Source organism: Trachemys scripta, chromosome 7, assembly GCF_013100865.1.
Source record: "Trachemys scripta elegans isolate TJP31775 chromosome 7, CAS_Tse_1.0, whole genome shotgun sequence".
NCBI lineage: Eukaryota > Metazoa > Chordata > Testudines > Emydidae > Trachemys > Trachemys scripta.
In genome coordinates this window covers 120,553,124-120,567,444 of record NC_048304.1, presented here as the reverse complement: position 1 = coordinate 120,567,444, position 14,321 = coordinate 120,553,124, and the positions used below count along the sequence as shown (strand labels likewise).

General features: G+C 47.3%; 1 protein-coding gene across 1 annotated transcript in view; it reads left to right on the top strand.

The window, feature by feature from the left end:
- Positions 1-14,321, top strand: part of SORCS3 (sortilin related VPS10 domain containing receptor 3) — a 461,180-nt gene that overhangs the window by 220,567 nt on the left and 226,292 nt on the right. Inside the window, exon 3 of the mRNA XM_034776996.1 lies at positions 4,455-4,554. Within this exon, the coding sequence (XP_034632887.1) occupies positions 4,455-4,554 (100 nt within the window). The remainder of the gene's footprint in view (positions 1-4,454; positions 4,555-14,321) is intronic.

Below are 14,321 nucleotides of genomic sequence, written 5' to 3'. Positions count from 1 at the left end.
GCCGGGGTCCTGTTGACTGCCAAGTTACAGAGCATTGACTGGGACTTGGAACAAATTCTCTCCCCTGCAGTAACAGTGGCCCAGAGGGCTTGAGCACTGGTAACTGTGCAATATCCGAATTGTGGAGGGTGAAATTCACCTCTGAGCAGTGGAGCAGCATAAGGAATGTGCACCTCTCAGATCCCAAGTGCAGGGGGAAATATCACCAGGGTAGGACAAGTAGAGTGCCAATAGCCCACAGCCGCTGTGGAAATAAGCTGTGAGAGAGAGCAGGAGGGACATACAAGAGGTGGTGGGAGCACAACAGCATTGTGAAATGGGGCAGTGGGTCAGCTGTCTAACACGCCAGGTTCTGTGCGTTTACTCTTCATCTTAAATGCACAGGTATGCGTGCCAGTTACATGCAGGCCTCCGCGTCTCAGCCTCCCCAGCTGGGTGGGAAGCTGGTGACTCTCACAGAGGGTTTCTATGACTTGTAAGTCTGGAGCAACGTTTCCATCCCTCATGCTCTCTGAAATTAAGGCCTGGCCTACGCTCTGGTATAACCCCGATTCAGCCACTGAAGACCAGCAATGGGTGCAAACCATTGCTGATCCCTGTGTACAGACAAGAGACAGCAGGGTTTGCATTGCTCCTCTCCGTGCTTAGGGGGCCATGGTGGTGTAGCTACAGGGATTGCAGGGCCACTGATGGGTGAACTGGGGCTATCCCTGAGTGTCGGTGTCCAGCTCTGCAGGGATCGCCGCACATTTCACCACGTCCCCAGACATTCTTTCATCTCCGACAGAGACAGAGGCACATTCAGAGGGGACAGTAAGCGAAGGGGAGACAGAAAATGCACACGCGCACTGTGACTCACCCCGCGGGAGAGAGACCTCTGCTTACAGGGAGACTCAGATACACGCACACTCCCAGCTAAACAAGTCGCAGTGTTTGCAGGAATTCCATCCCCAAGGGGCTGATCCATATTTTATTGCCTGTTTCCTCAGCCGAATGGTTCAAGATGCAAACAAACAAAACCCCTCCATTTTCCTTTTCTCTCCCTGCCAGAGCATGGGCGGGGCAGGGTGGCAGACTGGGCTGATGGGACAGCTCTGCTGACAAGAGTCAGCTGGCGTAACTTTGTCCTTTCTGAAGATAGGCTCCTTCCTGGCTGTCCCAGGTGGGTCGTTGTCTGCTCCAATATTCTCTCCCTCGCTCTCCCGCTCTCTCTTGCCACCTCCGTTTCATTTCCCCAGGATGAGTGCTTGTTATTGCAATATTAGAAGGTGCTGGCTCAGGCCCATTTGTCTGTAGGGTTTGTGAGGAAGCCCACGCTCATATAAATGTGGGAATTGGATTGATTTCCTTAGGTGCTCGTTACATTGAGTTACGACTGGGCTTGCCAGAGGGAACTTTCTCACTCCATATTAGGTCCACAAGCCCTGCTCTAATACAGTTTGGGAGCAGGTGCATCATGGTTTAAATGCTTAATAGCTTGTCAGGGCAGTTGAATCAAGCAGGTAATTTTCTCTCCTGCATTTTGACTACCATATGGGTTACAGGAGAATCCACAAGCTCCAAATAAGTGACTTACCTTATAAATCTGCTTTTTCCAGGGGGAGTAAACAGGTTTCAGTGCCATTGTAGCTTCAAGGAAAGTTGATTGATTTGAATAGAGGGCTCATATGTCTCCCTTGGACTGGATCGATGCAATCGTTGTCCCTAGAAACCAGTCGATATTCTTCCTTCAATGTAATTTGTTTCGGCCATACAGATGGCATAGGGCATGGTGTATACAAGGGTGAATGTAGGGTTACCAAATGTCCGTATTTTCCCGGACATGTCTAGCATTTTAGTAGTTAATCGCCGTCTGGGAGGACTTTTTAAATATATAAAAATGTCTGGAAAATATGGACGTACGATAACCTTACCCACTGCCTCTCTCTCCTCTTGGGGTGTCAGCTCGCTGCAGCCTGCGGATTGCAACCCCCCCTCCTCCCACAGTGCGGCTGCAACCCCACGGCTAGGAGCGGTGACCTCGCTGCAACCAGCTGCGGGTAGGGGGGGACCCGCGGTTACTTCTCCCTCCTCCGAGCATCCCCCGAAGCCCTGGCAGAGCTTCAGTCTCCCCACTCCGCCCCGGCCGTGCAAGGAGCCCCCCCGCCAGTGGTCTGTGCAGCTGGGCCTGCCTCCCCCTCCCCCGCTGAGCCGCTGCCCAGGGGGGGTCCCAGCGCAGAGGAAAGTTTCTCGGTGCGCGGCAGCGCCTCCCACAGCCACCCGGCCTGAGCTGCTGCAGCACGTCTCTGTAGCCCGGCCAGAGAGGGAGCCCGCGGCTGGGATGCAGCCTCGCAGGTGGGAGCGCGTTGGGGCTGGGATGCCCAGCTCAGGGGCAGGCCCGGAGCCCGAAGCAACTTCCCGTCCCCCTCCCCCGGCTGTGCAGGGGAAGCGCCTGGCCGGGGGCGCACGCGCTGGAGAGCCGGGAAAGTTGGAGCCCAGGGAGGAGGCGGCTGCTTCGGGTGGCTGGGAGGGAGGGGGAATGTGGCACACTCAGGGGAGGAGGTGGGGCCGGGGTGGGGATTTGGGGAATAATTCTTTGTCGTTTGCAATAATATTTAAGTAGCTATTGCTAATATTTAAGTATTATTGCTATTAGTTGTGGCTATAGTCAATTTGCAGATCAGTAAACTGAGTCACAGGAGTTGAGAACCCAAGAATCCTGACTCTCAGTAGCTTGTGCTGGAGCCACTAGATTCACCATCTCCTCCACCTCCTGTTTCTACAATTGGAGTAAACAAAATCAGTGGCCATGTGGCCCTTTAAAGGCAACGCATTAATGAAGTCAGTGGAATGTATCCCATTTTGACTCTTTGGTCATTAGCTCAGCTATCCCTTGTGACATGTATACAGTAAAAGCACCTCTGGATGCTCATTTTAAGATGGGACCAACTACAAAAATTGGGAACAAAGGCATGATGAGATGTCCTAGCCCCATTGGTAACAATAACTGGGCTTCCCACCTTATGGATTCCACCATTGATTTGCTCTGGAGCCTGGCCCCAGACATCTTGTTTTGTTACTTTGCAGTGGATAACACCAACGTTGGACTCTTTCAGTGTGATGCTGGGGTGCATTATTCACACTGACGCAGTAAAAAAGGCAGGCTGAGGACAGACTGTGGAATCAATCAGACTCTACAGTCAATTGGCAGGGAATCTATAGCAGCTCTATCATACTCTTTAGGGGAGCAATGCTATTCACTTTGGCATTGGGAGAGGTGCATGGCCCATTCCTGCAGCAGATGCGTAGGGATCAGAGTACTGATCACAGCACCCCCTGACACTTCAAAACCAGAACCAGTGACACTGAAATCATGATAACGAACACCTGTGCTACAGCTGGTATCAGAGGCAGCGTACATCTAGCAAGTGCATTGCATTCCTAAATATTTTCTATTCAAATATATAAGGAGGAGGATGAAGGGAAAAAGGGGGGAGGAAAGGGACAGGAGAACATCCCAAGGCCACCAATCCTCATGCTTCAGGGCATAGACTGAGCAGTGATCACCATAAAGGGTCAGGAGGCAATTTCTTCCCAGGCCATTAATTTTGCACAGTTAGGTGCATAGTGAGGATTTTACATCCTCCGCTGAAGCATCTGGCATTGGCCACTGTTGGAGACAGGATAGCAGACTACATGGACATTAGTTTTTTGTGGGGGGGGGAGGGGTGAAAACACAGAGAAGCAACAAACAAGGGGAACGGATTCTAAATGCCCCCAGAGAGGAGGAGGAGAAAGCTGCAGAAACCCCTTTGTGACGGAAGCAGTGCTTTTTGCCAGTCACGAATGGGCAGTGACGCCCCCAGATCATCTGCTGTCTCTTGTGGGATCTGCCTGAATCTCTCTACCTAACGCAGAAAACTAAAACCCCTGGCACATATCCGCACGGGGGCGACAGAGTTTTAGAGATGGCAGTATGGATACATTTGATTTAGACATGAACTCAGTTGCTACGATGTAGATATGGACTTTGATCCCGATCTCTTGGGTGGGAGGGGGGAAAGGTGTTCAAGGTTTTTGTTGTGGACTCATCTGTTCTATTTGTTTTAAATACATGGCATACAGGAGTGCCTGGGGCGCTGCATGGGATCAGGGGATCATTGTTAGGTACCTACAAACAGCCCTGATCCTCCATTGAAAACCACCTGGGTGCACCTGGAATCAGTGGGGCTCTGCCTGGGCACAGGGGTTTGCCCGTGTGATTCTCAGTGCAGAATGGGGAACAGAAGATGTAGACACAGTCTCTGTCCCAAAGGGCTCAAGGTCTTTCTCCTCCCCTTTCCATCCTCTCCCTGGAATGAAACCTCAGGTTTGGGAACAAGAATGTGCAGCCTCAGGCATCTGTTCATATGCTAATTTTCCTCCCCAACGTTTGAATAACCATCTATTTTCTTTTTGTCTCTTCTTCCCTGCAGGTCAACGGACTATGGCACTACCTATGAAAAGCTAAATGACAAAGTGGGCCTGAAGACTGTGCTGAGCTACCTTTATGTCAGTCCTACGAACAAGAGGAAGGTAAGGGAGAGCCATTGATCTGGTAGCCATAGAAACAAAATTACCATGAATTCTGATCCTGAAGCAAACTCCAGCAGTAAATCATGAGGCACTCAAGGACGTGAATCTGGCCTAATTGACACTGGTGTAACCCCGTGAAGTTCAGTGGAATTACTCTTGATTTACACAGCGGTAATACAGATCAGAATCAAGCCCTTCATCTCAGGCAGAACGTGTCTAGTTTGTTGTTAGAGAAATGAGGGAGGTAAATTGACTTGTTGCTGACTGTTCTACCTGCAAATAAGCTGAATTCACACAAATGTTTGAGACGCTTGCCTCTGCTGATTTCAACTAATCCACCTTTCCTTGCCTTATTATCAGCCACTTAGTATTGGAAACACCAGGTAAAAGACATCCCTTCCTTGCATTCGATGCTGCTTCCTTTTATGTTTCATAGAATCATAGAATATCAGGGTTGGAAGGGACCTCAGGAGGTCATCTAGTCCAACCCCCTGCTCAAAGCAGGACCAATCCCCAACTAAATCATCCCAGCCAGGGCTTTGTCAAGCCGGGCCTTAAAAACCTCCAAGGAAGGAGACTCCACCACCTCCCTAGGTAACCCATTCCAGTGCTTCACCACCCTCCTAGTGAAATAGTGTTTCCTAATATCCAACCTGGATTTCCTTAATTTAGCAAAAGAGTTGGAGGAAAAGCTGTAACTGACCCCTGTGGCTGGTGACGTCACGTCAGAGGGCTGATATGCGTGTGTGTGGAGCTGTGGGCCGGGACCCAAGCTTTGAGTGGAACTTGTGGGAGAGAACATGATGTCACAGCTTTCAAGCCTTCTGCCCAGGCTTCCCACATGAGGCAATTAGAGCTGCAGCTGACTCACAGAACACAGACCGAGCGTGACAACGGAGTGCTTTTGGATTTGAAGTCATCATTGTGGTGGTTCAAGGACCTAGCAGAGCCCTGGCACTTTCAGCTGCCCCTGGAAGTCAGGCCAAGATTGCTGTAGCTAAATGCTTGAATCAGTACTGCACATTAGGCAGGCTCGGAGACGATTACATTTGATCATTTTCAAACTGCCTATCTCATGTCTCTCTAGATAGCTTTCCAGAGTTGTATTTTGCTGCTATTATTATTTACTATTGTTTTTCCATCACTAGTCAGGCCACAGAGGTTTCAGGACTGATGTTTATTTCTCTGTCTGCAATCTTTATGGCGGGCACATTTCTATAGCAATCAGCCAGAACTACCCGTACCCATATGTAGAGGGCAGCTTTTTTATTTTTTTCAAAGCAGAGGCTGAATTCTTGTGACAATTGTCTTCACCTGGTCAATGTTCTGAGTGAAATGGGACAAAGTTGTTTGCATTTTGCTGTACAGATTTTGTCACTGCTTGCCCCCACAAGGTCCCAGCTGTTGTCCTCGGAGGAGTGGTTTTTTGAGAGTCCAAAAGGCAAGTCAGAAAGATGACAACTGGCCTCATTAAGTATCAGAGGGGTAGCCGTGTTAGTCTGAATCTGTAAAAAGCAACAGAGGGTCCTGTGGCACCTTTAAGACTAACAGAAGTATTGGGAGCATAAGCTTTCGTGGGTAAGAACCTCACTTCTTGCATCTGAAGAAGTGAGGTTCTTACCCACGAAAGCTTATGCTCCCAATACTTCTGTTAGTCTTAAAGGTGCCACAGGACCCTCTGTGGCCTCATTAAGAGACTTTATTCCACTGAGTGTAATTGAAAGCACACAAGCATCAGATAGGGTTGATTCAAAACTGGTTGGTGAGATCTAATGCACAGGATTGATATGGAGACAGTCTGTTGGTGCTGGATAAAGGTCTCTGGCTTGTGCCATACAGCAGCTCAGACTAGAGGATCACAGTGATCTCTTCTGGCCTTAAAAGCTATGCTCTATGAAGCAAGCTGGAGAGCTGATTCCGGTTCATTCTGTTTCCAGAGCAACTTCACCCACCTAAGATCTGAAGCAAGATATCAGGTTGCAGATACAGTACACTTTGCTGATTAGCAACCACTTGTTTCCCAGCAAAATGGTGCCATTATCTGGCAGTTTCCAGGAAGCGGATGGCTTTGTTTTCAGGTTCATGCATACATGTACTCGTGCAAAGCAACGATAATTGTAGAAGCTGAGGTACTGTTTATTCCATTTCTGCTTGATACAATGTTGAAAAATAAAATGGAAAAAAAGGCACGATCAAAACCTGCCATAATTGTTGCACTGTAACGAGTAGAGCAAATGTAGATCTTAGCCTGCTGTGCAGTATGTCCTTAGAGTGGACGCTCCGCCTGTGCGACACGGAGTGCAGCAGCGTACAAATTGACGATAGTGTTTGTATATAAAAAGCCATCCTGGCCGTCACATTGCTGCTTGTCGTCTCGGGTTGTGCTGATTGCGTGATCCTGTGAAGTGGTAACGCTATTCTTAATGCACCAAACAACGGATCTTGAGACACCCAACTTCTCAGCTACTCACGTTTGCTTAGCGCCTGGCCCTCCAGAGCCCTAACTTTGTCAGCGAGAGATGGTCAACGGTTTTGGAAGCCATGATGTGCAACAGAAGTACTTGGCTGCACAGGTTCGGAGCCAGCAAATTGATTACAGGTAGGACCTGTCTTCTAATAAAGTTAACAGGCAGCCTGGCATGCCTGTTGCCAATATCCATATCCCATTTATATCAAAGTCCATGGGACAGGATCATTTGCCGGCAAAATGTTGCTAGTAAGCAAAAGTTGTTAATACTGGGGTTGCTATTAAGCAGTATCTACTGTCTTACATCATCAGAGTTATCTCCTTAGCTAATCACAGCCTTGGGATACACCGTTTCCTAACAACTTCAGAAACCCTTCTGGATTTACAGCTTAGTCCAGGAGTGGCCAGCCTGAGAAGGAATCAGAATTTACCAATGAACATTACCAAAGAGCCACAGTAATATGTCAGCAGCCCCCCATCCGCTACCCCCCTTCGGCCCCCAGTGCCTCCCGCCCATCGGCAGCCCCACCAATCGGCGCCTTCCCCTCCCTCCCTCCCCATGCCTCCGTCCACCACAATCAGCTGTTTTGCAGTGTGCAGGAGGCTCTGGTGGGGAGGAGGAGGAGCAAGGGCATGGCAAGCTCAGGGAAGGAGCAGGGGCCTTGGGGGAAGGGGTGGAGCGGTGGCAGGACCTGGGGCAGAGCAGGGGGTTGAGCAGTGAGCACCCCACAGCACGTTGGAAAGTTGGCATCTGTAGCTCCACTTTGGAGTCAGCACCTATACAAATTGCTGCATACTAACCTCTGAAGAGCCGCATGCGGCTCCGGAGCCACGGGTTGGCCACCCCTGGTAGTTCTACCCCACCGTCCAATATGTGTACTCACTCCTTGCCGCTTCAACTGCAGCCGGTCCTAAATGGTCGCGCATTGTTGCTGCACACGGTTAAACGCTGCGTTGTGTCAACCCCAAATTGGCTCCACGTCAGTGGAAGACAAAGTGATTTCTATGTGCAGAATTTGTGAAGTGCTTTGAGCATCTCCGTTGCTGCATTAGATTGTCTTGGATTTGTCATTTCCCAGGATCACGTCACCGTGAGCCACCCTCCCCTTTGCGTTGTCTAAGGATGAGAGAGAGATGGATGCACGTTACAGGAAGCAGTCCCACGTACTTAGACTGTAAACTTTTCTGGGCAGGGAGCATTTCTGTTGTTGTTAAATGTTCATACGATACCTAGCACAATGGCGAACTTGTCTCTGACTGGAGCCACTAGGCACTACTGCAATATGAAAACACAACCTTAACCATTTGAGCTATAGGCCGTGACTTCCCATGTGCATTGGATTTAAATCTTACAACCTCTTTGTTTACCTGTCACAAGAGGGCAACATGAACTCTCTCTCCATTCCCAGGTGAAATGTTTTTACAGTGTGTATCAGTTTCTCCCTGAGTTTGAACCTCCCAGGTTGTCGGTCAGACTCAGAGATGCTCACACTTTCTGTCGATTGATTAGCTGGCACACTGCTGCTAACGCTGTCTGCTCATTAGTGCTTAGACGATTAACAGTTACTTGGAGGAGGAGAACCCTGTTACATACATCCATTCCTAATTGATTTACTAGGGAGAAGGATAATCACTTCTCGGCTGCCCTGTAGAACTGGAGTGGGAATTACCTGTCAGATTCCTTTGAAGCTTAAAAATACTTTTGTTCAATGGCTAAATAGGAATTATGCACTCAGCTGAATGCCAGGTGTATAAACATCATTTACCTGAATCGGCAACGTATCCCTGGGCTTAATTAAAGTACAAGGCAAGAAGATTGACACCCCCCCCCTTTATTTTAAAGCAGAGCTCTTGTCCCCAGTTTTGGGGAGCATTATGGCAAGTTATTGAATTCAGTTGCATTCTTCCATAGTGTCTAGAGCTGTTATGTTGACAGGTCATTAGGAGGTGCTGGTCTCCTAATATCAGGCTGCCCCCATCTCCCATAATAATGATTAATATTATCAATACTTTGCAACTACATGGCACCTTTTAACCTCCCAGAGTTTTACATGCAGTAATGAATTATGCTTTCTATCTATCCATCCATCCATTAGGATTGGATGCCTTTTTGGGGTGGAGTGGGGAAACATTTCATTAGTCAAACACAAGTTATGGGGCTCAGTACGGGAGTAATTGGATGGAACTCTCTGGCCTGTGCTATCCAGGCGATCAGACCAGATGGTGCAACGGTCTTTCCTGCCCTTAAAAATCTATCTATCTATCCTAGGATTTTATCCTGCCACCCATCACCATAACATCTCAGTGCCTTCCACTTCCAATTGCAAAGGGCCTAATGAACTTCATGGGGTCCTTGGCACTTCTCTCCTTTCAGGGTAAAGAACATAAGAACGGCCGTACTGGGTCAGACCAAAGGTCCATCCAGCCCAGTATCCTGTCTTCCGACAGTGGCAATGCCAGGTGCCCCAGAGGGAGTGAACCTAACAGCTATTGATCAAGTGATCTCTCTCCTGCCATCCATCTCCACCCTCTGACAAACAGAGGCTAGGGACACCATTCCTTACCCATCCTGGCTAATAGCCATTAATGGACTTAACCTCCATGACTTTATCCAGTTCTGTTTTAAACCCTGTTCTAGTCTGAGCCTTCACAACCTCCTCAGGCAAGAAGTTCCACAAGTTGACTGTGTGCTGTGTGAAGAAGAACTTCCTTTTATTTGTTTTAAACTTGCTGCCCATTAATTTCATTTGGTGGCCCCTAGTTCTTATATTATGGGACCAAGTAAATAACTTTTCCTTATTTACTTTATTCACATCACTCATGATTTTATATACCTCTATCATATCCCCCCTTAGTCTCCTCTTTTCCAAGCTGAAAAGTCCTAGCTTCTTTAATCTCTCCTCCTATGGGACCTGTTCCAAACCCCTAATCATTTTAGTTGCCCTTCTCTGAACCTTTTCTAAAACATCTGCTTGGGGTAGGAATTTTTGGTTTTAATTTTTAATTATTTATATATTTATTAATTTCCTTTTGTTTAGGTTGATTCACTTCAGGGGCTTTCAGCTGACTGGGTTTTTTGGGGTGGAGGGGAGTGCCAAAGTTGCGAGCATCATTCTTGTGTTGGAAAGGCCTTTCTGAAGAGGAAGGTTTTGCAGTATTTCCTAAAGACAGTCAGACTCTGGATTCGCCTCTTGTCCTTTGCAAGTTCGTACCATAGGGAGATCCCTGACTGAGAATGCTTTGTCTCAAGTTCTTACCTGCTTTGTGACCTGCATTGTCCAAGAATAACATTTTCTTCTAGAACTGGTTGAACAATTGCGAATATTTTTCACTACCAAAAAAAAAAAGCGTATAGAAATTTCGAATTCTCAGATAATTTCAGCCAACTCTGCTTTGCAGCCATGTAGCATTTTTCATCTGTAAAGCTCAAAGGTAAGTAAATATTGTTATCTCCATTTTGCAGGTAGGGAAACTGAGGCACAGAGAGGGGAAATGACTTGCCCAAGGTCACAAGTGAGTAAGGCCCAATTCCTCAAAGCTATTAAGGCATCTGACTCCCATTGATTTCAGTGGGAGTTAGGCTATGATCCTCAAAGGTATTTAGACACCTAAATGAACAACAGATAGTGCCAGCAGGAGCTGGTGTGGAAGGAAGAATGATCAAGCAGTTATGTATCTTAGAAACACTTGAGTCCTATTCCTGGCTCTGTCATTGACTCAAAATGTAGCAACTAAATGGCTAGTAGCCCTTGGCTCAGAATGTGATAAATAATTCCTGGTGTCACTGTGAATTAGGGACTTGGCTTCTCTTCCTCAGTTTTCCTCATCGGTAAAGTGGTGAATAGTGATCCTTACTGTACCTAATTGACTGGAGGAGTGGGGGAATTAACTTACTGGTGTTTGCTCAATGGTCCGTAACTGTTTAAACACTCCACATTCGCTGCTCTCCAGTGATTGCTGTATCGGGGTGTTTCTAAGTAGAGGAAGATACTCTATATTCCTTTGTCTGTTGCTGTTAATCTCTAAATGGTGCCCTCTGCAATTGTATACCTCAATTGTATTCACAGATGCCTAAACGTAGGCACAGAGAGGTTAAGTGACTTTCCCAAGGCCCTGGATCCACTGCCACCTTACAGCATTGTCTACTGTACACTCACCTGAGTGTGTGATCTTGGCCGCACTCAGGTAAGTGTACAGTAGACACTGCCTCAGTTTTCCAATCTGTAAATTTAGGACAGTCTTGTTTTACAGCTCAGTAATCGAAGGCACCAGAGGGGTTAAGTGACTTGCTCAAGTCTCTACACTCAGTCACTGGCAATCAGGTTAGAATCCATGAGTCCCCTGCCCTGTCTACTAGACCACAGTGCTGCTTGCTGCTATGTCTCGTACTTCAAAGGAGTGGGAGCAGTGTTTTGGGGGGACAGTTTTCTAGAAACTGAAATGGGTATTTGGAAAATACACCCTATGATTGCTTAGTAGCGTCGCCGACGGGCAGGCAGCACGTGTTAAATAAAACTAGAGCATAGAGGTTGTGGTCTGAGCACAGGCCTGGAAGCCAGGAGGTACTGAATTCTAATCCCACCTTGAGCAATGAGGCTCTCTTTGCCTCACCGATGAAGTGGGAATACTGCTACTTATCCTGCTTAGAGAGGAGTCGTGGGGATGGATTGATACATGTTTTCATCGTGCTTTGAAGCTGAGAAATGATATCAACAATTGGCTGGTCTGCATGCACCGCTGCCCTCTCCTGGCTGGAGTCAGAACGGCTTGACTGTTGTATTATAGTCCCTGCATTGGTAGGAACTCAAGCGATTTCTCCGTTTGCTCAAGTGGTCGGGTTCTGTGCATTTGCAATGAGATCTGTTCCTTTTGTCCCCATGGAATTCCAGGTGGTCGTGATGCGCGGCCCATGGACAGCTGTGAAGTCCTCAGTAGCTATGTTTTTCTTATATAATTATTATTTCCAATCATGATGGGAAGCCAAAGTGCCTGTTGCTGTGAGATTTCCACCCCCGTTAAGAGGTTGTAATTAGCAGAGCGTATTCTAGGATGCATCCTTCACTCCAGTACTTACACCCACCCAGTTATTTGCATGAGAGCCCACAATAGGGGGCATCTGGCTCAGCATCAATTACATACAGGTTGAAATGGGCCTTATGACTCTCTGATAATTTTCCGAGAGACTCGAGAATCATCTTACAGAAGCCTTTGCTGCAGATGAATATGATTCAAAGCTAAAACAGGCTAGCACCGTGAAAAAGCAAAGGTTTTCCTCCAAAGAGACATTGCCTTCCTTGGATTTTCTGTTCCATGGATCCATCCGTAGGGATATGGCAAAAGGTTGCTGGGTGCTCTGCAGGTATTCTCTGATGGGCAGCAGGAATGCCAGTTTTCTGTTGATCTTTTTTGTGTGCGATGCATTCTGGGCTGTAGTTACACATTATTATAGGCTGATACTTACTGCAGGGTGGGAACAGGAGTTGCAGTTGTTTGCTCTTTTGAATACAGTGTTTTCCCTGTGCATTGCTAGTTGTGTTACAGCTGTTGCATCTGATCCAGAGACAGGGCCAGACCCTTAGCTGGAGTAAACTGGAATAGCTCTGATGACTTCAGTGGAGTTCCATCACTTTATGCCAGCCGCTCTTTTATGTGCATGGATGTGTGTGGCAGAATCAAGGGCTGGGGTGCAGGGGGTTTGTGGCTGGGGCAATTGTTGTTGGAAAGTAGAAATGAATGGGGAGGAGCAAGATGAATTGGTCTGTGCTGGGGCAGAATTGTTGTGGAGTTTAGAATTCAATGATTTGTTTCCAAGTAAAAATTTGACTATTTTTTTTTAAACCAGGCATTTTTGGCAGCTTGCAGGGATTTTCCTTGTGTGCGGATCTACAGCTAGTGTTAGAGACTGTCGTAAGGCTGAGTATTGAGACGCATTTATGTGTAAGCGAGAACACGCACAAGGAAGGAGTGGAGGGATTCAAACTCCATTGTTATGTGGATGGGCATAAAAGGAGGGATGGACGGCAAGGAACATTTCAACAAATTGCTTGGGTTGTAGCTAGGGAATCCCCCCGGCTGTGTGGAAATTTAACTCCTAATAGGCATCCTTACTGATTGGCACTGAAGCGATCATTCAGCTCTTGGCTTTCGCCCCTCTTGGGGTGCATCAGAGGAGTTCCTCATTGTGGTGCATTATGGGAGATAGTCTGTCCAGAAAACCCAGTACACAGGGGAGAGTGGGAGCCTAGGGTACCTGAACTACAACTCCCATAAGGCACCCCGGTGCCATTTTGAATCAAAATACTTTGGGTTTTCAAGTTTTCCTTTTTTCAACAAAATACGATTTCCCCTGGAAAGCAGACCGTTCTGAGAGATTCCCCATAGTTGAAAACCCAGTTTTCCACTGAAAAAGCTGAGGTGGAAAACTTTCCACCAGTGCTGACCCTTGGGCTTCAGCTGAGATTGGATAGAGGGAGAAATGAAAAAGTAAAAAACAAACCAACCATAGATATTGTTCAGATAAAAAGTGAATAAACCCGAGGTCCTGATTACTCGGGGCCATTTAATATTCCACTGCACCCTACTAAAAGTGGGAGTGATAATCCTAGTGTTCTGGCTGGATTCCACTGCCTCCTTGCAGTTTCAATTGGACACAGCTCTTGTCTGAAGTTGTTGCATAGTGTTGCTCTTGGCTCTGTCCTGAGGATTTAAGTGGCACATGGGCCTTGCACAGCACTCTGCACCCTGGGAAATTTCACCTGCAGAAATTATTCAACTGCGAAGATCAAAATGAGGGTTGTCCCAAAGTGATCCTTATAACAGAACTCCAGTGTGAGAGAGAGTGATATTAAGCCCCTCTAGCAAAGTAACCCACAGCACTGGGGCAGTAGAGGAAAAGAGAACCTCTCTCCTGCCCCTGTAAATGTCGGGTCCCACAGCCGCATCTGATCAGACCCCAAAATGTTCATTTATATTTAGGAAGACATAAGCCCAGAAAGTTATCACTGGCTAAAAGCCCGTAGGCTATTTTTTTTAACCCATCTCTGAAACGCAGCCTCTCGGGCGGAATAAGGTATGTTTTTTAATAGCTAGCACACAGCAACATTGAATACAGCAGTTTAGGGTAATCAGTGAGGCAGAATACTGTTACTGTATGTGATGAAAACTTCAGAAAAAAAATTTAAGGAGGTAGAATAAATGGGTACCCAATTGGGATTTGTCCAGGGCTAACAACTCTCCTCTTTCAGCAATGGCAGGAGACCTTAAATGACAGAGAGCTGGACCTCAGTTTTATTGCTCATTA